Here is a 26,821-nt window from a genome sequence, read left to right as displayed (position 1 = left end):
TCCCCACTAGACTGAGGAGCCCAACTGGCTTTACCTAGCGGATTCCACACGGGAGCCTTGAGCGGAGCTGTCTGCCGGTTCTGCGGGTTGCACCCACACTCCTCAGCTCCTGGGCGTTTGATGGGACGGAGTGCCGCGGAGCAGGGGGCGGTGCTAGTCGGGGAGGCTACCCGCGGGAGCCAACCTCGGGTTGGCGGGTGCGGGCATGGCCGGCTGCAGGTCCCGAGCCCTGCCCCGCGGGGAGGCAGCTGAGGCCCGACAAGAACTCCAGCGCAGCGCCGGCAGGCCGGCACTGCTGGGGGACGCGGCGCACCCTCTGCAGCTGCTGGCCCAGGTGCTAAGCTCCTCACTGCCCTGGGCCTGCGGCGCCGGCAGGCCGCTCCCAGTGCTGGGCCCGCCGAGCCCGCGCCCGCCGGAACTCCCGCTGGCCTGTGAGCGCCACAGCCCCCGTTCCCGCCCGCGCCTCTCCCTTCACACCTCCCCGCAAGCAGAGGGAGCTGGCTCCGGCCTCGTCCAGCCCAGAGAGGGGCTCCCACAGTGCCGTGGCGGACTGCAGGGCTCCTCAAGCGCGGCCAGAGTGGGCGCCCAGGCCAAGGAGGCGCCCAGAGCGAGGGCTGCCAGCATGCTGTCACCTCAGAAACAGCGGGCAGATAGATGCTGGCTGGACTCCAAGAGGCCTAGGGTCTGCCAGAGGGACAACAGGTGAGGAAAACAGGCCTCCCGGTGGATGAGCGAATCCTCAGAGGAGAATGGGCGCAGACCCGGAGGGCCGTGAAAGTTATTACTGTCTTGGTCGCATAAGAAAGGGGGTAACTAGCGGTTTCTAGGCTGAAAAAAGGAGGTGGGCTGGAGGTTCCCCCCTCCAACCGCGGAGCACGCAGCCGCTCAGCAGGCCGCCACACAGTGGTCCCCCACCTCCGCAGCTGCGGGTCCTGAACTCGCCAATAGTAGGTTCCTCCTGCATGCGCGGCTTCACCCTCCCTCCAGGGCTCCCGTTGCATTTCACTCCCTGCCTAAGGTCGCCCGCCGGTAACGGCAGAGGAGTAAGAACCGCAGCTCCCGAGGACAGAATCCGCTCCAAGGCACCCTGACCGGCGTTCACCCCCACCCCAGCTGCGGCCCGCCGCCCTGGTCCCCATGGCGCTGCACGATCTTCCCTTCCAACACCGAGGGCGCTGCAAGGCCGCCCTGTCCGTGCCACTCATTCATATTAGTGACTCCTGCCCCCATGCTTTCCTCAGGTGAGTTCCGACTGCTCTGCCCGAAACAGCTTCGTCCCACTCTTACGGCAACTTCATCCCAAATTCCCTTCCGTTCTGGGCAAATATTGTCCTTTACCCGGCAGTGGGGTCGCTCCAGAGCTTCCAAACCAGCTTCCTCGGGGCGCTGTGCAGGACCGGGCCCCTTGGTGGCCACGCCTCCTGGGTGCAGGGAGGGCGGGACATGCAAATGACGGCCCTCGCGACCAAGGAAAAGGGGCGACAAAGATCGAAGTCACTAAGTCAAGAAGCAGACAAAATGTCTCAAAGAGGGTATGTTTTCAATGTAATGTTTATATCAGAAAACGAGTGAAATGTTTACCGAAGATGAGGTTTCTCACCGTGACCTTAAGGTGAGTGCAAGAAGGGAGGCTCTGGGAGGGGCCATACTCCTGGTATTGTTTTTGGGCTTTTTTGGCTAGGAAGAACGGTAGTGTGTGTTCTTATCAGCTTAATATCTGTATCTGTTCTGGTAAATATTAAAGGCGTTTTTTGGAAGCAGGAGTTGGTAATGGGAGCTTGCTCTATCTTTTGCACTCATAGACCTGGTATGGTAGTATTTCCAGGAACTATAGTGCGCTTCATCTCATAAATACTAATAAAGACAGAGTTGTTCGTGCCTTCATTAACGTCGAGTTTTTGTGGTTGCGTATGACTTTATAACAGTATGGCTGTTATAAAAAGAAAAGACAGGCATGGTAGCAATTTAGAAGACATAGGTCTACTGTTTCGATTAAATTTTCCAAGATGAGGTGGCTGACGCACAGCAATCCCAGCTCTTTTGAAGGAAGATTGAGCCCGGGAGTTCAAGATCAGCGTGAGCAAATATGGCAAGACTGAGTTTTCTGAGACAGCGTGATTCTGGCTCACTCAATGCATCCTTGGACTCCTGGGTTCATCCACATCAGCCCCTGGAAATAGCAGGCGCGTGCCATAACAATGGGCAAGTGTGAAGTTTTTTGTTTTCATATGTATATATGGTTTTTTTGTTTTTGTTTTTTGTAGAGGTGTTTCCCCCGCGTTACCCAGGCTAGTCTCAAACTCCTGGGATCTGGGCTCAGGGATCAAGCGATCCTCGCACCCAACCCCAAAGTGCTGGGATTACAGGTATGAGCCACTGCACCTGGCACTCTAAAAAAAAAAAAAAAAAAGAAGAAGTTTTTAATTAGCTGGGTGTGGTGGCTCATGCCTTTAGTCCCAGCTACCTAAGCTGCTGAGGTGGGAGGATTGTTGCATGAACTCAAGAGGTCAAGGAGCCATGATTGTGCCACTGCACTCCAGCCTGGATGAGAGAGCAAGACCCTGTCTCAAAAAATAACAAATAAAGATAAAAAGGAGGCCAAGCATGGTGGCTCACGCCTGTAATCCCAGCACTTTGGGAGGCCAAGTCGGGAGGATCGCCTGAGGTCAGGCGTTTGAGACCAGCCTGGCCAACATGGTGAAACCCTGTCCCTACTAAAAATACAAAAATTAGCTGGGCGTGGTGGTGGGCGCTTCTAATCTCAGCAAAGACGAATCATTTGAACCCGTGGGGGATGGGCGGGGTGTGGAGGTTGCAGTGATCCAAGATCCCGCGACTGCACTGTAGCCTAGGCAACAGAGCCAGACTCTGTCTCAATAGAAAAATAAAAATAGCAGCCTAGCCAACATGGTGAAACCCCATCTGTACTAAAAATACAAAAATTAGCTGGGTTTGGTGGCGGGCGCCTGTAATCCCAGCTACTCGGGAGGCTGAGGTGGGAGAATTGCTTGAACCTGGGAGGCGGAGATTTCAGTGAACTGAGATCGAGCCACTGCACTCCAGCCTGGGTGACAGAGAGACCTTGTCTCAAAAAAATAAATAAGGAGGCCGGGCGCGGTGGCTCAAGCCTGTAATCCCAGCACTTTGGGAGGCCGAGACGGGTGGATCACGAGGTCAGGAGATCGAGACCATCCTGGTGAACACAGTGAAACCCCGTCTCTACTAAAACTACAAAAAACTAGCCGGGCGAGGTGGCGGGCGCCTGTAGTCCCAGCTACTCGGGAGGCTGAGGCAGGAGAATGGCGTGAACCCGGGAGGCGGAGCTTGCAGTGAGCTGAGATCAGGCCACTGCACTCCAGCCTGGGCGACAGAGCAAGACTCCGTCTCAAAAAAAAAAAAAAAAAAAAAAAAAAAAAAAAAAAAAAAATAAGGAAAGGCCAGGTGCAGTGGCTCACGCCTGTAATGCCAGCACTTTGGGAGGCAGAGGTGGGCAGATACCCTGAGGTCAGGAATTCGAGACCAGCCTGGCCAACATGTTGAAACCCTGTCTCTACTGAAAATACAATTAGCTGGGGCGTGGTGGTGCACGCCTGTAATCACAGTTAAACCGGAGGCTGAGGCAGGAGAATCACTTGAACCCTGGAAGCAGAGGTTGCACTGAGCAGAGATCCACCACTGCACTCCAGCCAGGGCGACAAAGGAAGACTCCGCCTCAAAAAATAAAAGTAAAAAAAATAAAAAATAAAAGGGAAAAAGGCAGGTTTCGTATTAAAACTGAGAGCATGAGGGCCAGAGCCGTACTGGAGTCATCAGTTATCTGGAGCACCGTTGTTCTGGTTGTTACTGCATTGTTGAACCCGCACACCTAGTGGATGAAGCAAGATTACACTATCTTCTGCTCTTAAAACCCACTTATTATTTTGTTCTCAGCTAGTGGATGTGTCAGATATTACATAATAAGCACAGATATTACCCTTGATCTTGGGTAGAAGCAATAAATTGCATTTTTGATTAAAAATCTTTAGTCTTTGTATAGGTAAAATAAAATTTCATTTGCAAAACTTATTTACTCCTGAGGGCTTGAGGATGAGGACATAGCCATTGATTGGTAAAGGTGTGGTGTTTTTGCGTCTTTCTTCTACTGTTGGTGGAGGTGGGCTTATATCATCCTTGGATACATTATGACAAGATTAAAGGAAGATGGAGAAATGAGTTGCTCTTTGAGGAAAGAACAGTCAGGGAAATCTAACTGCATAGTTCTTTTTCAAAATAAAAGCTGCATAGCAGCCTCACCTCATCTGTTATAAACCAGGACAGGACAGGCATGGTGGCTCAAGCCTGTAATCCTAGCATTTTGGGAGGCTGAGGTGGATAGATCACTTGAGCCCAGGAGTTCGAAACCAGCCTGGACAGTGGCAAAACCCTGTCTCTAGAAAGAAATACAAAAACTTAGCCGGGTATGATGTTGTATGCCTGTAGTCCCAGCTCTTTGGGAGGCTGAGGTAGGAGGATCACTTGAGCCTAGGGAGGTCAAGGCTGCAGTGAGCCATTATAGCTCCACTGAACTCCAGCCTGGGTGATAGAGGCAGACCTTGTCTCAAAAATAAATAAATAATAAAACCAGGACAAGGGAGTTGTATACCCTGGTACCCCCAAAAGAGATGTTGAAATGCGAAGTATGCAGTACTTGTTCCCCCTTTGTGGGCTAAGCAAGCATGAGCTTTACTTGCCTGTTGGAACTTTTGGCCCTCCAGGGTAAAACCGTAGACACAGGAGCAGCTTAGGGACAAGAGAGAGCCATGGAAATAATGGATAAAGTAAGCAAGAAAGTGATCTTTTTAGCATATAAATGCTCTACACCACGGTTTATTTCAGGGCTGGAAGAGCCTTAAGGAGTCTGGGTGGGGCAGCGCTTGTCCGTCACAGAAACAAGAATATCCCTTTCTGATAAATTTCAGCATCTACAGCCCTTGGTAATGCCATCATGAAGTGATTCCTGGCCCAGCTCAGTGGCTCAGGCCTGTAATGCCAGCACTTTGGGAGGCAGAGGCGGCTGCATCACCTGAGATCAGGAGTTCAAGACTAGCCTGGCCAACATGGTGAAATCATGTCTCTACTGAAAATACAAAAATTAGCGGGGCATGGTGATGCATGCCTGTAGTCCTAGCTACTCGAGAGGCTGAGGCAGGAGAATCGCTTGAACCCTGGAGGCAGAGGTTGCAATGAGCCGAGATTGCACCACTGCAGCCCAGCCTGGGCTACAGAGTGAGACTTCATCTCAAAAAAGGAAAAAAAACAAAAAGAAAAGAAGTGATTCCTGAGCCCTTTCGTGCTTTCACTTCAGCTTGTCTGATAATAACTAGCATCTGCCTTCTGTATATTAGATATCTTTCAAGTGTCCAGAGCTTATGAAACAGCAAGAGCAGAAATCCCACACACTGTGGGGAGGTAGAATGGAAGGAGGGCAGGCATTGGCCTTGGAATCAGAAGATGGACTTGAACATGCTAACTTCTATACGTGGCTAAGGGCAGATCACTTAACCTCTTTAACCTTACTTTTCATCTTAAAATGGAATTAAAAAAAAAATTTGCCTCAGCAAGGGTTATTTGAAGATGAAATGTGCCAGTACCATGTTAGCTGAATCAAATAATCAGAGCGCAACAATGGGAGCCCACAATAAAGTGTGAAATTTCATGGTGCTGAGCCTGACATTCAGGGCTGCCCAAAGGTGAAATCTGTGCCTGCCTGCTAAATGGTGACAATAATCTCTCACCCAGACCGGGCAGCTACACAGCCTGGACTTGCAGGGGCCTCCATTTTGTTTCTTCTCCCACTTTATTTTCCTTTCTCCCAAATTTCTTCACATTGCAATATTTATTTATTTATTTATTTATTTATTTATTTATTTATTTTGAGACGGAGTATCGCTCTGTCGCCCAGGCTGGAGTCCAGTGACAAGATCTCGGCTCACTGCAAGCTCCGCCTCCCAGGTTCACGCCATTCTCCTGCCACAGCCTCCCGAGTAGCTGAGACTACAGGCGCCCGCCACCACGCCCAGCTAATTTTTTTGCATTTTTAGTAGAGACGGAATTTCACCGTGTCAGTCAGCATGGTCTGGATCTCCTGACCTCGTGATCTGCCCACCTCGGCCTCCCAAAGTGCTGGAATTACAGATGTGAGCCACCGCGCCCGGCCTTTTTTTTTTTTTTTTTTTTTTTTTTTTTGAGACAGAGTCTCACTCTGTCGCCCAGGCTGGAGTGCAGTGGCATGATCTCGGCTAACTGCAACCTCCACCTCCCGGATGCAAACGAATCACTTGCCTTAGTCTCTCAAGTAGCTGTGATTACAGGCGCGCGCCACCACGCCTGGCTAATTTTTGTAGTTTTAGTTGAGATGGGGTTTCGCCATGTTTCCAGGCTGGTCTCAAACTCCTGATCTCAGGTGATCCGCCCACCTTGGGCTTCCCAAAGTGCTGGAATTACAGGAGTGAGCCACTGCACCCAGCCTGCAAATATTCTTTTAATAAAGTCCTTATCTTTGTAAGCTTCTTCAGTACTTGAAATTACGCCTGCCTGGGTGCCATGGCTCATACCTGTAATCCTAGTACTTTGGGAAGCCAAGGCAGGAGGATCACTTGAGCTCAGGAGTTTCGAGTCCAGCCTGGGCAACATGGTGAAAGCCTGTCTCTACTGCACACACCTGTGCATGTGTGAATGCCTGTGGCACACGCCTGTGGTCCCAGCTACTGAGGAGGCTGAGGTGGGAGGATCAATGGAGCCTGGGAAGTCGAGGCTTCAGAGAGCCATGATCATGCTACTGCACTCCAGCCTGGGTAAGAGTGAGACCCTGTCCCAAAAAAATAAAAAAATAAATAAAAATGTAAAAAATGAAATTACATCTGACATAAATCCATGAATTGCACAGGCATTATGTGTGACATTGGGCCTAGGGCTTAAAACGTGTGTCCTTTCAGGATTCTAGGAGGAGTTTGGTGAACAAAGTCCATCATCTGGGAACATAAAAGAATAAAGAATGCTCATATAAATGGAGGCATAAGCCATGTTCATATACTGAAAGTTCTAACGCTGGAAAGATGTCAGTTCTCCTCAAATTAACCTACAGATTCAGTGTAGCCCCAAGCAAAACTGCAAGTGTTTACAGATATTGATGAGCCAGATTTAAAGTTTATATATAAACAAAATGCCAAGATAAATCAACACATACTTGAATATGGAAAGACAGGAATAGGGAGATGACTTACTCTAGCAAATATAAAGACTTCTCATGAAACTAAGTAATGAAGACAGAGGAGTACTGGTGCAAAGATATGACAGAGTACAGAAACCAGCAGGAGAACCATGAACAAATGGACATTTGTTGAATAACAAAGGCAGATCTGTTTGCAGTTCATAAGCATGATGGTTGGGTTTTCACACTCATGTGTGGGACGTGCCTTTCTCAAACCTGGTAAGGTCTGCCTGTTACCAGTCTGACGTGAGAAAAAAGTAAAATAACAAAGAACTTCAGAGCAGTGTGGAAGATAAACTTCAATAAATGGCGTTGGAAAAGTATGGTATGTGATATTGTGAGATACACATTTGGTCTTCTTCCCATTTCCTGGCATACAACTGCTAAAATCCTTAGACTCTCCAAAGTGATATATTTTTGTGTGCTAATGAGTTGACTGATGGCTGGCAGCCACTAGGTAGCTTCAGAAGGGGGCTGGTTACCAGAAAGACAAAGGCAGGATTAGAAGGGTGTGATTTTCGGCTCTGCCCCCAACCTCCAGGGAGGGGAGAGGGGCTGAAGGCTAAGTTGATCAATGGCCGGTGGTTTAATCAATCATGCCTGTGTAGTGAAGCCTCCATAAAAAACCCAAAAGGGCAGGGTTCAGATGAGCTTGTGGACAGCTGAACACATGGTGGTTCCTAGAGGGTGGAACACCGGGGAGGAGCTTGGGGAGGACCAGGAAGCTCCGCCCCCTTCCCCCATATCTCACCCTCTGCATCTTTTCATCTAGTGTTCTTTGGTATCCTTTCTAATATGCTCTATAATAAACTAGCAACCATAAGTAAGTGTTTCCCCGAGTTCTGTGAGCCACTCTAGCAAATTAACTGAACCTAAGGAGGAGGTCCTGGGAACTCTAATTCATAGCTGGTTGATCAGAAGCACAAGTGAAACAGGCTGGGACTTGCAACTGGCCTCCAAAGTTGGGGGCAGGGGCAGTCTTGGGGACTGAGTCCTCAACCTGTGGGACCTGATGCCATCTCCAGGTTGAGAGTGTGAGAACTGAATTAGATTAGAGCACACCCGCTGGTGTCAGCTGCAGAATTGACTGTTCGCTTGGTGTGTGGGGGGAAACCCCATACATTTGGTCACAGAAGTCTTCCGTGTTGATTGTTGAGTGAGAGAACAGAAAAAAACACAAACCCTTTGCGTTCCCCCCACCATATCTTCAAACAAATGAAGTAGGATGCCTGCCTCACGGCTTGCACAAAAATCAATTCCAGTTGAATTATATATCTATGAAGCTTTTATTTTTTATTTATTTATTTATTTTGAGACAGAGTCTTGCTCTGTCACCCAGGCTGGAGTTCAGTGGTACAATCTCAGCTCACTGCAACCTCTGCCTCCTGGGTTCAAGCGATTCTCCTGCTTCAGCCTCCCATGTAGCTGGAATCACAGGTGCGCACTATCATGCTCAGCTAATTTTTATATTTTTAGTAGAAACAACAGGGTTTTGCCATGTTGGCAAGGCTGGTCTGGAACTCCTGGCCTCAAGCAATCCACCCTCCTCAGCCTGCCAAAGTGTTAGGATTACAGGTGTGAGCCACCTCACCCAGCCACCATGAAGCTTTTTTATTTTTTTTTTTGAGTTGGAGTCTCGCTCTGTCATCCAGGCTGGCCTGCAGTGGCATGATCTTGTCTCAACGCAACCTCCGTCTCCTGGGCTCAAGCGATTCTCCTGCCTCAGCCTTCTGAGTAGCTGGGACTACAGGCGTGCGCCACCATGCCCAGCTAACTTTTTGTATTTTTAGTAAAGACAGGGCTTAGCCATGCTGGCCAGGCTGGTCTTGAACTCCTGACCTCAAGTGATCCACCCACCTCGGCCTCCCAAAGTGCTGGGATTAGAGGCGTGAGCCACCGCACTGGCCCACTATGAAGCTTTCATAAGGCATCATATGAGAATATGTTTATGATCTATGGCAATGTTTCTGAAACATGGGGACTTCTGGCAATGTCTGAAGACATTTTTGGTCGTTACAACTAGGTTGGAAGGGAGTTGCTACTGTTATATAGTGGGTGGAGGCCAGGGATGCTGCTAAACATCCTATAATGCACAGGACAGCCCCTCTCAACAAAGAATTATCTGACCCAAAATGTCATCAGTGCCAGGTAGAGAAACCCTGGTCTAGCATTAGGAAAATATATCTTAAACATGACATTAAAAAGCACTATCCCACTCGGGAGGCAGAGCTTGCAGTGAGCCGAGATAGCACCACCGCACGCTCCAGCCTGGGCGACAGAGGGAGACTCTGTCTCTAAAACAACAACAACAACAACAACAACAACAACAACAAAAACCATTATCCCTGTTAAGTTTGATTCCTATGTTGGACAACATTAAAATTAAGAGTGTCCACCAAAAGATACCACCACCCAGGGAATGAAAATACAAGACAAACAGTGGGAGACTCCACAACACACAGAGCCAGCAGAGGGCTCATTCTTAGAAGATAGATAAGTAAAATGCAAACGACCCAACAGAAGAATGTTCTAGAGACCTGGACCCCCATGGCACAAAAGAGAAAAACACTGGCCGATAGACATAAAGAAGATACTCAGTACCATTGTAAACAGGAAATGTTGATTAAAATCACAGTTAGATACAGAATTCAAGGTTTGACAATTCCAAGTGTTGGAAAGAATGTGAAGCCCCCAAACACTCCTGGGGGAAGGATGTGAATTGGTAATAACTGGCTGGGTGCCGTGGCTCATGCCTGTAATCCCAGCACTTTGGGAGGCCGAGGCAGGCGGATCACGAGGTCAGGAGATCGAGACCAGCCTGGCCAACATGGTGAAACCCCATCTCTACTAAAAATACAAAAATTAGCCGGGTGTGGTGGCAGTCGCCTGTAGTCCCAGCTACTCAGGAGGCTGAGGCAGAAGAATCGGTTTAACCTGGGAGGCAGAGGTTGCAGTGAGCCAAGATCACGCCACTGTACTCCAGCCTGGGCAACACAGCAAGGCTGCGTCTCAAAAAAAAAAAAAATACAAAAATAAGCCAAGCATGGCGGTGGGCACCTGTAATCCCAGCTACTCAGGAGGCTGAGTCAGGAGAATTGCTTGAACCCAGGAGGCGGAGGCCGCAGGGAACTGTGGGGAAAAGAAAGAGATCAGCCTGTTACTGTGTCTATATAGAAAGAAGTAGACGTAAGTCCATTTTGTTCTGTATTTGAGATGCTGTTAATCTGTGACCCTACCCCCAACCTTGTCCTTGCAAGAGACATGTGCTGTGGTAACTCAAGGTTTAATGGATTTTGGGCGTGCAGGGTGTGTCTTTGTTCCTAGAAAAGCTAGGTTTTGTCCAAGGTTTATCCCCATGTGATAGGATGAAACAATGCTGCTAAAAGATTTATCTCAAGGCACAGGATTTTCCTTTAAACTTATTCATGTCACAGAGATCCTTGTTCTTATGTCTTACTGCTGATTTCCTCCCTAAAAACGATCCTATTGTCCTGCCACTCCCTTATCTTTAAGATGGTAAAGATAATTATCTATAAATACTAAGGGAACTCAGAGACCGGTGCCGGCGTGGGTCCTCTGTAAGCTGAGCGCCGGTCCCCTGGGCCCCCGCTTTTCTTTCTCTATACTTTGTCTCTGTGTCTTATTTCTTTTCTCAAGTCTCTCGTTCCACCTAACGAGAAACACCCACAGGTGTGGAGGGGCAGGCCACCCCTTCAGGAACCAAGATCACACCACTGCACTCCAGCCTGGGCAACAAGAGTGAAATTCCGTCTCAAAAACAAAAATTGGTATTAACCCCTTTAGAAAAACCTTTGGTATTACTATGTCTGGTAAAGCTGAATATACCATGCTGTGTAGCACAGAAATCCCACTTCTAGGTAAACACTCTGTAGTAATGCAAGTTTATGTATATCAGGAAGTATATACAAGAATATTCATGACAGTGTTGTTTAAAATGGCCTGGACTGGGGACAATCACAATGGCCTAGAACAGATCAATAATCTGTTAATATCCCTCTAACTATCTATATACACACCCATACATATATAATGCACAGATATATATTCTATGAAATATATATACTTTTTTCAATAATGGAATACCATACAGCTATGAAAATGAACATGTGGTAAAATTCAGAAATACACTGTACGAAGAAGTGCAGTGTACAAGCGTATTTACATAAAGTACATTCCAAAAAACAGGCAAAACTATAGCATTTCGAGACTTGCATGTAAGTAATAAACTATCCAGAAAAGCAACGATGGGACTCCCCCCAAAAAACACAGGCTAGTGCGGGACAAAGGGACAGTTAAGGTTAGGAGGGAAAGGAGACGCATCTGGCACGTGGCTCGTTTCTGTTTGCTGACCTGAATGGTGTTTGGATGGACTTTGTCTTAGTGATAAACCATTGGGCTGTAGATTTTTGTTTCGTGCACATTTCTGCATGTATGCTATATTTCACAAAGTAATAGTGTTTTATTAAATTTTTTTCAAGATAAACTCTTCAGACAGGATTTAATAATACTGATTAGATTATAGGCTGATTGGTTCCAAAGCGATAAACTTGGGCGTTCCTAAATCACTTTAGTGTCTGTAATTGAATTTGTTTCTCCTGAGAGTGGAGCTATGGGATGGGGAGGCCTGAAACCAAAGAGGCGGGGGCGAAGGAGGGGGTGTGGCTTCCTGCTTTCTTGGACGGGCGAGCAGCGAGCAAGCTGGAATTCTCCTGGAGCTCAGAGTAAAGCTACCCCCGCCGTGCTAGGGCTCCTAACTTGCTTCTGAGTTCTAAGCAGGTGGGCCTCTGCACTCTGTGAGGCCCCCAGGACCTCTACTTACACGACCCCAACGACTGTAGTCTAAAGGAGGTGAAGGTTCCATCTGTTTTGTGGAAATTTCTCTCAGTAAACTAATGCATGGCAGTGATTCCAGGTAAGAGGTGAACCAGACGTTTGGCGATGTTTGGATGGCTAGTTGTTAAGGAAGACGGCTGAGGGGCAAATGAGAGGAGGCTGTGTGGGAAGCACAGCTGAAGTGGGTCGGACTCCTTAGATCTGGGGTTCTTAGTGGACCCGAACATGTTGGGAGAGGTCACGGCGTTTCTTCACTCATGTATTCACTCAGCGAGTATTTATTAAGCATCTACGTTAAGCACAATTTGACATGTTGAGGAAACAGCAGTCAAGGAATCTCTACCCATGAGGAGCTTACATCCAAGTGTAGTAAGATAGAAAACAGACCAAATGTAAAATGGCCGGGCGCGGTGACTCACGCCTGTAAATCCCAGCACTTTGGGAGGCCGAGGCGTGTGGATCGTGAGGTCAGTAGATCGAGACCATCCTGGCTAACACGGTGAAACCCCGTCTCTACTAAAAATACAAAAAATTAGCCAGGCGTGGTGGCGGGCGCCTGTAGTGCCAGCTACTTGGGAGGCTGAGGCAAGAGAATTGCTTGAGCCCGGGAGGCGGAGCTTGCAGTGAGCCAAGATGGCGCCACTGCACTCCAGCTTGGTGACAGAGTGAGACTCTGTCTCAAAAAAAAACAAAAACAAAAACAAAAAAACAAATGTAAACGTTAAATTGTGAGGTTCTTGCTACTCAAAGTGTAGTCTGGGTATGAGCAGTATCAGCATTGCTAGGGAGCTCGGTAGAAATGCAGAATGAGAATCAGGGTCTTTTTTTTCTTTGAGACGGAGTCTCCTGTTGCCCAGGTTGGAGTGTAGTGTCGCCATTTTGGCTCACTGCAACCTCCGCCTCCCAGGTTCAAGCGATTCTCCTGCCTGAGCCTCCCAAGTGGCTGGGACTACAGGCACACCACCATGCCCAGCTAATTTTTGTATTTTAGTAGAGAGGAGGTTTCACCATGTTGGCCAAGCTGGTCTTGAACTCCGACCTCCAGTGATCCGCCCACCTCGGCCTCCCAAAGTGCCAGTATTTCAGGCGTGAGCCACTCCACCCAGCCAAGAGAACCAGCATCTTGACATCTCAGCTGGGAGCAGTGGCTCACGCCTGTAATCCCAACACTTTGGGAAGCCAAGATGTATGGATTGCTTGAGTCCAGCAGATCCAGACCAGCCTGGGCAACACAGCAAAACCCCATCTCTACTAAAAATACAAAAAATGAACTGGGCGTAGTCACGTGCGCCTGTGGTCCCAGATAGTCAGGTGGCTGAGGTGGGAGTAATTGAGTAATCGATTACTTCAGCCCAGGAGGCTGCAGTGAGCTGTGATTGTGCCACTGCACTCCGGCCTGGGCAACAGCGCAAGACCTTGTCTCAAATCCCCCAAGGTATCTCAGTATCTTAAAGCACTCTATTAGGGAATGGTGATGTCATGGAGGAAAATCAAGCAGAGAAGGGGCAGGGGGTGTCCCATGGGGAGGGTCGTCAAAACTCTGAGAAGTTGACATTTCCAGCTAAGACCAGGGAGGCAAGGGGGCTTCCGGTGTGCGTGCAGAGGTAAAGAGCTTTGCAGAGTTAGGGACAGGGAGGACCTGAGGCCAGGGTGTGCCTCTCTGCTGCCTTCCAGCTGGGAGAGGAGTGTGACTGAAGAGGAGGAGCAGGAGGACGGTAGTCAGAGAGAAACTGGAGGCCTCAGGACAGGGAGTGACCCACAGTGTCAGGCCTTGTAGGCACCGTGGGAATCAGCTTCCTTCTGAGGGAGAGATGGAGGAGCTCTCTAATGGTTTTGTTGTTGTTGTTGTTGTTTGTTTTGGGACGGAGTCTCGTTCTGTCGCCTCTACCTCCTGGGTTCAAGCGATTCTTCTGCCTCAGCCTCCTGAGTAGCTGGGATTACAGGCGCCCGCCATCATGCCTGGCTAATTTTTGTATTTTTAGTAGAGATGGGGTTTCACCATGTTGGCCAGGCTAGTCTTGAACTCCTGACCTCAGATGATCCACCCACCTTGGCCTCCCAAAATGCTAAGATAACAGGCATGAGCCACCGCGCCCGGCCCACTGATGGTTTTGAGCAGAGGATTTTGAGCTCTCTAATGGTTTTGAGATAGCCAGGATGACATCACATTAAAATGGTTATCCTGGCAGCTGGTTTGGAAATAGGCTCATTGAATAGATGCTGGAAGACCAGAGAAAGGTGACTGCCCTGATCCAGGGGACATGTGGCACCCTGGCCCAGGCAAGAGCAGTTTAGGTAGAATTGGTCAGATTCTGGACAAGTTTTGAAAACAGCAGTTGGCAGGACCTATTGATGTTGCTGGCTGTGTTGTGGAGCAGCGGGTGTCTCCCAGGAGTTCGAGGCTTCAGTGAGCCATGATCGTGCCATTGCACTCCAGCCTGAGTGACCCTGACTCAAAAAAAAAAAAAAAAAAAAAATTAGTAAAATAAAATGGAGGCAAGTTCTCAGAATAGACTGCTAGTAAAACATTTAATACTGCTGGTCCTCATTCCTGCATCTTAATGAGAATATTAATAGCTGCCAGTCACTGGTCACTTGCTGCATCCCCAGCGCTGCCCCCAGTCCTTCAGTTGTAATCACTGTCTTAGTCCCCAAAACACCTATAAGGTTGGTACAAATCTCAGAGATGAAAAGCATTCTGAGCTACAGAGTATGACTGAGCCAGCAGGCTCTGAACCCTCGCTCCCTGGGTTTAAATCCTGCTTGTACTTTTCAGCTGTGTGTGACCTTAAGTAAGCAACCCAAACTCTCTGTGACTCAGTTTCTTCATTTGTTTAAAAAAAAAAAAAGAATAGCATCTTCCTCTCTTTTTTCACCAGCTATTAGATTTAAAATAGATAGAATGTGAGTGACCTGGGAATATGTTTAATTTAATTATCTCTCTATTATTTCTTTCTTGGCATATAATAAGCACAGGACTAGCTTGTTCTGTTTTTGTAGAATTTATGAATGATTTTAGATTAGTTGATTGTCTATTTTCTTGAAACAACTTAATTTTCTTTTTTTTTTTTATCACACAAGTGATAGTATTTTTGGCAAAAATTCAGAACAATTAAGACTAAAATTATCTAAATTCCCCCTAAACCTGGGGTAACCACTGATAAATCTTATGCCTATCTATATGTGTTATATTTATTATATAGTTATAGATCCTCAAATTTGCACAGTGTTTTAAGGCTCATTTTCTTAGTCCATTATATTTCATCATTTTCAGTCTATGTCAAAAATATTTTCAACATCAGTGACTATGTAGTACTTACAGCATATTACATAACATAATCTCCCCTAGAATTTGGAGTCTCATCTTTAGGACACACACAAAAATCATAGCAAAATAATACATTTAACAGAAAGCTTCCCCCCATTTTCCCTAACAGATTCATCCGTAATCAATATAATGGAAAATTCTAAGACTTCTGACTCTTTTCAACATGAACTGGAGGATTATATTAGAAAGCAGAAAGCCAGAGGATTGCAACCAACACTTCGCTTTACAAAGGTGAAGGAGGGCTCCGTGTACCAAGAAAGGGGTCCCACTGAGCCTGGGGGGCCGGAGCAGCAGGGACTCCCCTGCTGGAGACCCCACCTGTTCCCGGCTTCCTTGGAAAGACTGAGGACCCTGGAAAGCTGGGTACCTCCCTGGCCTAAAATTCCTTATGCTCCACGAAGACTGGAATCTGTAAACCACAGTCAGGAGAATCAGGACCGTTTCTTCAAACACCGGTGGCTTCTAAGCCCATCTGGGCAGGGAGAGAACACAGGCGTCCGCGGGACGCAGGGCAGGGAAGATTCCTGTTGCCTCTTCTGGGAGCCCCGCAGCAGCGCCCAGCAGGCGGGCCATGGGGACAGAGAATGTGAGGACCGAGGCCTGAGGAGGAGGCACGGGGAGGAGCTCAAGAGGAAGCACCGTGCGAAGGGAGACTCACACAAAGGGAACAGGGACAGGAGAAAGGCCGAGGGTGCCCCAGGCAGTGCAGAGAGGCCCAGACGCAGCAAGAAGAATCACCAGGGTCGGGACACCACAAAAGATGCGAGAAGGTCCGGGAGAGAGAAGAAGGGGCCAGGCAGGGAAGGCCCCGAGGAGGAGAGGGACCTGTGGGATGAAGCCATCCTTGGCAGTTGTTACTGATGATTGGGGACTGGGGTCCCCAGTATTAAATCATTTGAATCTGCTGGAAAGGATGGATTAGATAACACTGAAGCAGTTAAATGGCCACCCGCTTGGAAGAAAATAAAATCTAATCGTCACCTCACACTCTATTCAAATATTAAAACCCAGATGGTTTACAGATACATGTGTCAAAACTAAAATATAAAAGTATTCAAAGAAAATATGGGAAAAGTGTTTTTAATCTTGAAGTATGGATGACCTTCCTAAATAAGATACAAACCAGAAACCATCAAAGAAAAATTAATAGATGTAACTGCCGAAATAGTTTAAATTTGTGTAAAGTAGAAGATTTTGTTGTAAAATTTGTAAAATGGAAATTTTAAAAATAAAGCATTGTATGTGAGCATCGAACAGGTCTGAAGGGTACACAATACACTGATAACTATGGGTTCTATGATCAGAGAACTAAGTGGGTGGGGAACAGGTTCCAGCTGACTAACTTTTTTTTTGTTCTTGTTGTTGTTGAGACGGAGTTTCACTCTGTCGCCCAGGCTGGCGTGCAATGGTGCAATCTCGACTCACTGCAACCTCTGCCTCCCGGTTTCAAGTGATTCTCCTGCCTCAGCCTCCTGAGTAGCTGGGATTACAGGTGCGCGCCACCATGCCCCTTTAATTTTTGTATTTTTAGTAGAGACGGGGTTTCACCCTGTTGGTCCTGCTGGTCTCGAACTCCTGACCTCGTGATCCGCCCGCCTCGGCCTCCCAAAGTGCTGGGATTACAGACGTGAGCCACTGCGCCCGACCTTCTAGTAAACACTTTTAAAGACAAGCAAGAAGTTGGGGAAAAATTTATTTGCCTCACTGAGTATCCCTGTGCAAGTTACGGAATTATTGCCTCTGAGCTCCAAGCAGTCTTTACTCTGCAAAACGACCTTAGAGGACGCCTCTGGTTTGCCAGTTGGCTTGATGCTAGTCTCTGCCAGTAGAGGGCGCTGGAGGGTCATTGTGAAGTGGCAGGTGGAAAAAGGTACTTTGCCCAAGTTGGCACTTTTCTCTGGGGGTGTGTGTGTCCATCCGTTCTCGTCTGTGTCCGTGTCCTATGTCCTCTAACAAATTTCTTTGTCCCCGGTGGGCTGTATGACCTGGTTCTCCCTGCAGAGGTCTGAATCTCAGTTGTGGGGGACAGACCCTCTTCCAAGTTTCTCAGTTCCTTGTTCACCATCCCTCCACCCCATAGACAGGGCTTAGAGCGCCGGCACAGTACCACCTGCAGATTAAATCCAGCTTTTGTACTGCCGGATCTGAGACGATTTTACATGGGAACCTCAACTAGGCAAAATGTTATCCCAGCAAAATGGATCCCATTCTTTTCATTAATAGAACATTATTCCAAAACGTGTACTCATTACTTTATTTCGAATTTCATCTATAAAAAAATGTGGACATTTCCTTCTGTGTTGTTATATGAGGACCTACCTAATGTCTTTAATTGTGCCTCTTGCCTACAAAGCCTAAAATATTGCCTATCTGGTCCTTTACAGAAAAAGTTTGTCAGCTCCTGCCTTGTAGTCCTCTTGAACCACTTACTATAGTTAACCATCTTTTATCAGTTAAGAATTCTTGGCTGGGCGCAGTGGCTCACACCTGTAATCCTAACATTTTGGGAGGCCGAGGCAGGCAGATCACCTGAGGTCGGGAATTAGAGACCAGCCTGGCCAACATGGTGAAACCCCGTCTCTACTGAAAATACATTAAAAAAAAAAAAAAAATAGCCGGGTGTGGTGGCGGGTACCTGTAATCCCAGCTTCTCAGGAAGCTGAGGCAGGAGAATGGCTTGAAACCAGGAGGCAGAGGTTGCAGCGAGCCACGATCGCACCATTGCACTCTAGGCTGGGTGACACAGACTCCATCTCAAAAAAAAAATTATTTTCCAGGCTGGGCACGGTGGCTCATGCCTGTAATCCCAGTACTTTGGGAGGCCAAGGCGGGCAGATCACTTGAGGTCAGGAGTTCAAGACCAGCCTGGCCAACATGGTGAAACCCCATCTCTACTAAAAATACAAAAATCAGCCAAGCATGGTGGCACACCCCTGTAATCCCAGCTATTCAAGAGGCTGAGGCATGAGAATCGCTTGAACCAGGGAAGCAGAGGTTGCAGTGAGCTGAGATCGCTCCACTGCACTCCAGCCCGGGTGACAGAGCAAGAATCTAACTCAAAAAAAAAAAAAAAAAAAGAAAAAAGAATTATTTTCTGTTTTGTCTGAGACAGGGTCTCCCTCTGTTGCCCAGACTGGAGTGCAGTGTTGAAATCATAGTTCACTGCAGCCTCCAGCTCATGGCCTCAAGTCATCCTTCCACCTCAGCCTCCCAGGTAGCTAGGACTACAGGTACAGACCATCACCCCCAACTAATTTTTAAACATTTTTTGTAAAGATGGGGTGTCACCATGTTGCCCAGGCTGGTGCTGAACTCCTGTCCTCAAGCAATCCTCCTGCCTTGGCTTCCCAAAGTGCTGGGATTACAGGCATGAGGCTCCACACCCAACAACATTAATAATTTTTTTTTTTTTTGAGATGGAGTATTTAGCCTGTTGCCCAGGCTAAAGTGCAGTGGAAAAAGGAGGGTCTGGAGGGAAGAATGGCTCCTGCCCTTGTCCAGGGAGCTGGGCAGGCATGCGTCTGGGCTGAGTTTTGGCTTCCTTGTCCCACAAGTCTCAAGCTGCCTCTTCCTCCCAGGTAGGTGTCTAGAGCAGAACTGGCCAGAGTGTTGCTGCTAGTTCTGATTCAGGTAGAGCGGGACCCACCTCCTGGTCCCCTGATTCACAGGATACAGATACAAGTGTCTGTGTACATTGGGTATAAGGTGGCTAAACGGTGGCAGGATGCCTCTGCTTGGGTTGTCCTCAAGGCAGGAATGGTGAGACGCAGCCCTGGAGCTGGAATAAGGAGGTAGGGGGTGGGGAGATGCTCTGCCTACCTTTTGGAAGTAGGCTCTGAGAACATAGAGAAAAAAATGAACTCTGTTTTTCCTGTACTCTCACAGCATGAAATACTTCTGTGACCTCAGATGTGTGGGAGTTTTTCCCCCCATGCCAGTCCTCCAGGAGGTGACACCAGCTGGGTGTTCGCTAATTACATTCAATTCTTTGGGGTTTTTGCTTTGTTTTGCTTTTGTTTGTTTGTTTTTGATACTGACTCTCCCTTTATCACCCAGGCTGGAATGCAGTGGCGCGATCTTGGCTCACTGCAACCTCCACCTCCTGGGTTCAAGTGATTCTCATGTCTCAGCCTCCTGAGTAGCTGGGATTACAGGTGCCTGCCACCATGCCTGGCTAATTTTTGTATTTTTAGTAGAGATGGGGTTTCACTATGGTGGTCATGCTGGTCTTGAACTCCTGACCTCAAGTGATCCACACACGTCAGCCTCCCAGAGTGCTGGGATTACAGGCGTGAGCTACCGCGCCCTGCCTTAAATTCAATTCTGACGCTACTTACCTGAGAAATTGTCAGATCCCACAGGTGGAGGGCTCAGTCCCACAAGATTGTTTCCCATTGCTGATGCCAATCACAAGCCCCATGTTGTTTTACCTGTGCTTCTGACAAAATGGCTAGAAATTAGGGTTCTTAAGCCCACCTCCTTGGGTTTAATTAATTTGCTAGAGTGGCTCACAGAACTCACGGAAAAACTTACTTACATTTACTGCTTTATTATAAAGGATATTACAAAGGATATAGATGAAGAGATGCATGGGGTGAGGTTTGGGGGAAGAGGCTTAGAGCTTCCATACCCTCCCTGGCGTGCCACCTTCCAGGAACCTCCACGTGTTCAGCTGTCCAGAAGCTCTCCAAGCCCTGTCCTTTTGGGTTTTTTTGTTTTGTTTTGTTGTTTTGTTTGGAGTCTCGCTCTGTTGCCCAGGCTGGAGTGCAGTGGTGCCTTCTTGGCTCACCGCAACCACCGCCTCCCAGGTTCAAGTGATTCTCGTGCCTCAGCCTCCCTAGTAGCTGGGACTACAGGCACACGCCACCATGCCAGGCTAATTTTTGTGTTTTTAGTAGAGATGGGGTTTCACTATTTTGGCCAGGCTGGTCTCAAGCTCCTGACCTCGTGATCTGCCTGCCTCAGACTCCCAAAGTGCTAGGATTATAGGCGTGAGCCACCACGCCTGCTTTTGGGTTTTTATGGAGGCTTTACTACATAGGCGTGATTGATTAGATCATTGGCCATTCGGTGATCAACTCAACCTTCTGCCCCTCTCCCTCCCTAGAGGTTGGAGGGTGGGGCTTAAATTTTTAATCCCAACCCTCTCATCCTATCTTGGTCTTTCGGTGACCGGCACCATTCAGAAGGTATCCAGGAACCCCCAGGCATCAGTCAACTTAGTAGTATACAAAAAGACTTATCGCTTTGGAGATTCCAAAGATTTTAGAAGCTATATCTCAGGAAACAGGATGAAGACCAAATATATATTTCACAAATCATACCCCCTCGTACCTCTTAACTTCCCACCACCAAGTGGCTGATTTGCCCTTGAACCTGAAAGGTTCTTGCCCTTGAACCTGAAAAGCTCAGAACTGGTCATTTCCCCAATAGGTGACCAGGCCTGCCAGCCCCAGGGCTCTGACTCAATGAGCTTTGTAACATCCTAAGTGGAAGCTAGTCCAGGCCATTCAAAGGTTTATTAATACTTGTTGATCATTCTAGAACTGAAGGTCCCTCTGAAGAATGAACACTCTAGCCTGCAGGGTCCTAAGGAAAAGAGACTAGAAGGAGTAGCCATGTGCAAAATTTCACCCTGGTGCAGTTTTATTCATGGTTCAAGCAAAAACTCAGAGTGGTTTTGTTATCAGGGTAAACAAACTTGTAATTTTACTTTCCCCAGTGTTAGGAAAGCTCCTTCTGCACTGTGAATGCTGAGCCATGAGTATTAATCAGGGTGTGAACGTGTAGAACGTTAAATAGACCTGCAAACTTGTGTGTCATGCAAACATGCAACAATGTGTGTGCAAACACATTGATGTGCAGCTCCCATTCACAATCACAGATGTGAACACTTGGAAATAAAAATAAATTACTAAGCTCCCCAACCAACTGAAAAGATGCCATCTTGGCCAAGGGAACCCCAGAGAAAACATAAAAACTAAGTTTCTAGCCAAGACAGGATGGGACTTTGGACACACCTCATTATACCACCCTGTCCCACCTCGCTAACTGCCACTAGGCTGTCTTTCCTAAAGGTTAAACAAAAACCAGAAACCAGAAAAAAGATTATCTGGCTAGGCTCAGTGGCTCATGCCTGTAATCCCAGCACTTGGGGAGGCTGAGACAGGGAAGCATTGCTTGAGTCCAGGAGTTTGAAACCAGCCTGGGCAGCATAGTGAGACCCCATCTCTACAAAACAATTTTTAAAAAATTAACCAGGCAAGACCAGGCACAGTGGCTCATGCCTGTAATCCCAGCACTTTGGGAGGCCGAGGCCTGTGGATCACCTGAGGTCAGGAGTTCAAGACCAGCCTGACCAATATTAAGAAACCCCCGTCTCTACTAAAAATACAAAAATTAGCCAGGCATGGTGGCATGTGCCTGTAATCCCAGCTACTCAGGAGACTGAGACAGGAGAATCATTTGAACCCGGGAGGCAGAGATTGCAGTGAGCCAAGATCACGCCATTGCACTCCAGCCTGGGCAACAAGAGCGAAACTCCATCTCAAAAAAAAAAATTAGCCAGGCATGGTGGTACATGCCTATAGTCTCAACTACTCGAGAGGTCGAAGTGGGAGGATTGCTTGAGCTCGGGAGGTAGAGGCCGAGGCTGCAGAGTGGTCATTGCACCACTGCACTCCAGCCTGGGCAACAAAAAGAGACTCTGTACCCCCAACCACCAAAAAAAAAAAAAAAAAAAAAGATTTGCTCCACCGCTGACTTCAACCAACCATTTGACTGGCTCTCCGTTTTGCAATTTCAACATTGACCAGCATTCCTTCCTGATAAGAAACCACTGCCCATAGGAGTGGTTCTGGCCAGTCTACAGAGGTTGCACACAGAGGGACTTCATGTCCTCTGCTTCACCTTTTGATGTATAGGGCCTAATTGTCATAAATTAGGTTAACCATCTGTGATAGTTAATATTAGGTGTCAACTTGATTGGATTGAAGGATACCTAGATGGCTGGTAAAGTCTTGTTTCTCGCTGTTTCTGTGTTGCCAGAGGAGATTAACATTTGAGACAGTGGACTGGGAGAGGAAGACCCACCCTCAGTGTGGGTGGGCACCATTCAATTGGCTGCCAGCTCAGCTAGAAGGAAGCAGGTGGAAGAAGGTGGGCTAAACTGGCTTGCTGCGCCTTCTAGCTTTCACCTTCCTCCCAAGCTGGATGCTTCCTTCCCCTCCTCCTGCCCTTGGACATCAGACTCCAGGTTCCTCGGCCTTTGGACTCTTGAGCTTGCACAAGTGGTTTGCCGGGGGCTCTTGGGCCTTTGGCCACAGACTGAAAACTGCACTGTTGGCTGCCCTGCTTTTGAGGCTTTTGGACTCGGACTGAGTCACTGCTGGCTTCCTTCTTCCTCAGCTTGCAGATGGCCTATCATGGGACTTCACCTTGTGACCATGTGAGCCAGTTCCCCCAGATAAACTCCCTTTCCTATATACATATATCCTATTAGTTCTGTCCCTCCGGAGAGCCCTGACTAATCTAAAGTTGAACTTAGGATGCATGTTGCAATCATTAGCCTACTATGCCTGTGCTTCCTTTTCATGAATATTCATAGCTTCTCCTGTAACCTGTTGAATATATATACGTGGCCAACCCACTCAGCATAAATTCCTGTTTCCTTAACCCCTACCTTGAAGTGCTGCTGGCTGGCAAGCTTCCTGACCTGTCAGAATGGCCACTTGCAGGCTGCAACCTTTTGTGAGAAATAAAGCTCTCCTTTCTAAACTTAGGAACCTCCTCATTTGTCAGGTGACAACACAGTGATACACATACACACACAGCAACCTCCAGTCTGTCAGCCTGAAATAATCAAAGGGATTAACATAGAACTTTGAAGGCTTATTTAAGCACACAGTTTGAGGATATCTACCTGGGAAGTACAGACTCCAAAGGAAGGCGGTCAGTCCTGCGAAGTGAAGAAGTTAAGATCTCACTATCTAGGCAGAAACAAAGAAGTTTAGCGGGATTACAGCATCTTCCATATAAAGGTGGTTCATGATTACAGCAAGCTGATTGGTTTAACTTGTTCCTTTTTGGAAAGAGATACTTAATATTTTATCATTTATTTATTTATTTATTTATAGAGACAGGTCTCACTCTGTTGCCCAGTCTGGAGTGTAGTGACATGATCATAGCTCACTGTAACCTTGAACTCCTGGCCTCAAGTGATCCTCCCACTTCAGCCTCCCAGAATAATTGGATTACAGGCACGAGTCACCATGACTGGCTCTTAAATCCCTTTTAATCTATAGTTTCTTCTCCATTCTTTCTCTGCTTTGTTTTTAATTTTGGAATTATGTTTGAGGAAACTTGATTGTTACGTGTGGTAAAAATGACTCCTCCCAAAGATATCCCCCCCTTTTTTTAAGAGATGGGGTTTCACTATGTTGCCCAGGCTAGTCTCAAACTCCTGAACTCAAGAGATCCTCCCACCTCAGCCTCCCAAAGTGCTGGGATTACAGGCGTGAGCTGCCATGCACAGCTGCATCTTGAGTAATTTAATAGTCATGGAGTATTTTGTGCCATCTGGTACAAGAAAAGAAGTTAATCTATAACAAAAGATCAGTGACTAAGAAGGGAAGGGGTCTTATCTCGGTGCCATTCAGTCTTTCACAACATTTTACAAAGAAAAAAAAATTTTAAAAGGATGAATCTATAATCAGATAAGCAAAAGTTGCAGCTGTTAGCTATGTTGCTCAGGTTCCACAATCACATTTTCGTCAAGCCACAGAATAAGGTTGCAACAATTTATTTAAATTATTTATTTTTCGGCCGGGCCTGTAATCCTGTACACACCTGTAATCCTCTCACGCCTGTAATCCTAGCACTTTGGGAGGTCGAGGGGGGCAGATCACGAGGTCAGGAGAATGAGACCATCCTGGCTAACACGCTGAAACCCCATCTCTACTAAAAATACAAAAAATTAGCAGAGCGTGGTGGCGGGCGCCTGTAATCCAGCTACTCTGGAGGCTAAGGCAGGAGAATGGCGTGAACCTGGGCACAGTGGAGGTGGAGCTTGCAGTGAGCCAAGATAGCACCACTGCACTCCAGCCTGGTGACAGAGTGAGACTCCGCCTCAAAAAAAATTTTTTTTCCAAGTCTCATCTGGGCCTCTATTTCTTTACCAGGCTCATTAATTGCACATTTTTATAGCATTTATTTATTATTTGCTTTTTTAAAAAAATAGATATGAATTTTCACTACATTAACCAGGCTGGTCTCGAACTCCTGGCCTCAAGTGATCCTCCCATCTCAGCCTCCCAAAGTGCTGGGATTACAGGTGTGAGCCACCACGCCTGGCCTATTATTTGTCTATCTCACAAGACTGTATGCTCCCCGTGGACATAAATCTTATCTGTTTAGCTTATTAATATATGCACAATGCCTGGAATGCACAAGGCCTGGAATAGCAGAGCTTGTGTTCAGTCAGCATGTGTGGGGTGGTGGGCATAGAACACACTGCATTACACGCTGAGTCTGATCGCACAAAACGTGCTGTGAAGTAGGTGTGATTCATATGAGAACTGTGGGACCCAGACAGGAGAGCCATTCCCCCAAGGTAGGGCACCAGTTAGTGTCCAGCCCAGTTCCAATTTCTGTCTTGCTGATAGGCCCAGGGCCACAAGATACAGATGCTCAACGAAGGAGGTGAGTAGGGGCTAGAATCTAGACCACTCTGCTCACCAGGTTTGAGCTAAGACTGCCAAACAATAAGAAAATTTTCCAAACACAAGCTGATTTTAGATCAATCTGTCAGAGAATGTTTTGAACTATGTAAAATAATATAAATGCATATGCACATGCGTATATAGCTATAGATGTAGTTAGAACCGATAGATCTCTCATTGGCCAAGGTCCTGAGCAAAGCCAGATCCTGAGCAAAGCCAGTTGACACTAAGTATCCCAGCCCTTCTTCACCCTCTCATTTTCTTCCTTCTACTTTTGCATTTGTGCACAAAGAAGTAAAAGACCAAGAAGCATGACATGCTTAGTCTGAAAAGTATTTAAGGAACAGAGATTTATGTTGCAATAAGTTTGCTAATTTAGATACAGAAATGCTTGATGTCCTCTGGGCAGTCATAACTTTTAAATTAGCTTTTCTTTCTTTTTTTTTCTTTTTTTAAATTGAGATGGGGGTCTTGCTATGTTGTCCAGGCTGATCTTGAACTCCTGGCCCCAAGTGATCCTCACAGCTCAGCCTCCCAAAGTTACAGGCATGAGCCACTATTCTTGGCCAGAGATTAACTTTTCTACTGGATCAACATTTTTGATCTCCTGGAAAAAAAAAAAAATCCCTTTTTATTTTGAGACAAGGTTTCCACTCTGTTTCTCAGGCTGGAGTGCAGTGGCACAATCACGGCTCACTGCAGCCTCAACCTCCTGGGTTCAGGTGATCCTCCCACCTCAGCTTCCCAAGTAGCTGGTACTATAGGCACACGCCACCACCTCTGGGTAATTTTTTACTTTTATTTTATTTTTTTGGTAGAGACAGGGTTTCACCATATTGCCTGGGCTGGTCTCCAACTCCTGATCTTAATCAATCCTCCCACATCAGCCTTCCGAGTAGCCGGGATTACAAGTGCAAGCTACTGCACCTGGCCCTCTTTCTCTTATTTGAATAAATTTCTTTTTGATAAGAGGCTCACCCTAGAGTCTGGAATTGGTAGGAGCAGAAAAAGAGACTTCCATTTCTTTATGTGATTTTTAAAATCCTGGATATTCTTTATTATGTTTTTTAACATTTTTTATTTTTATTTTTGATTGACAGTACAATATGAACCTAGTGTTTCAATATTTTAAAATAAAATCACTAAAATAAGAAAATTAATGTGGCAAAAAAAAAAAAAAAAAAAGTAGGAGGCCGGGTGCGGTGGCTCACGTCTGTAATACTAGCACTTTGGGAGGCTGAGGTGGGTATATTGCCTAAGCTCAGGAGTTCGAGACCAGCCTGGGCAACACAGTGAAACCCCATCTCTACTAAAATACAAAATGAATTAGTTGGGCATGGTGGCACATGCCTGTAATCCCAGCTACTCAGGAGGCTGAGGCAGGAGAATTGCTTGAACCCGGGAGGCAGATGTTGCAGTGAGCTGAGATACAGCCACTGCACTCTAGCCTGGGCAACAGAGCAAGATCCCATCTCTTAAAAAAAAAAAAAAAAAAGTGAAATGTGTCCTTGGTGTCCTTCGGGGGAGGTAGTACTGGTAAAGTGTTTGTATGGACTTGACTTTAGGATATAGAACTGCACTTTGACCTCTAATAGGGGAGCATTCCATGGGCCTGGTCTCCAACTTGGAAATAAACTCTCTAAAGACATTCTTTTCTTTGCTTTGCACCTC

At 47.0% G+C, this 26,821-nt stretch overlaps 1 protein-coding gene and 2 non-coding genes across 4 annotated transcripts in view; all 3 read left to right on the top strand.

Moving 5' to 3' along the window:
• Positions 1-1,520: 1,520 nt before the first annotated feature.
• LOC126933929 (T-cell surface glycoprotein CD8 beta chain) overlaps positions 1,521-26,821 on the top strand; it is a 75,874-nt gene continuing 50,573 nt past the window's right edge. Inside the window, exons 1-2 of one of the 2 annotated variants that reach the window (XM_050754224.1) lie at positions 1,521-1,612; positions 15,541-17,620. In XM_050754224.1, the coding sequence (XP_050610181.1) occupies positions 15,561-16,292 (732 nt within the window). In that variant the 5' untranslated portion in view covers positions 1,521-1,612; positions 15,541-15,560 and the 3' untranslated portion in view covers positions 16,293-17,620. Of the gene's footprint in view, positions 1,613-15,540; positions 17,621-26,821 lie in introns of those variants that run through there. The other variant, XM_050754225.1, reaches the window with a different exon arrangement.
• LOC126934587 (U2 spliceosomal RNA) lies at positions 1,657-1,841 on the top strand. The gene has a single exon (XR_007719042.1). It is a non-coding gene; the product is annotated as a U2 spliceosomal RNA (small nuclear RNA).
• LOC126934575 (small nucleolar RNA U13) lies at positions 7,396-7,496 on the top strand. Its single transcript, XR_007719037.1, has one exon. It is a non-coding gene; the product is annotated as a small nucleolar RNA U13 (small nucleolar RNA).

Source organism: Macaca thibetana, chromosome 13, assembly GCF_024542745.1.
Source record: "Macaca thibetana thibetana isolate TM-01 chromosome 13, ASM2454274v1, whole genome shotgun sequence".
Lineage (NCBI taxonomy): Eukaryota > Metazoa > Chordata > Mammalia > Primates > Cercopithecidae > Macaca > Macaca thibetana.
This window is presented reverse-complemented; position numbering and strand designations above follow the sequence as displayed.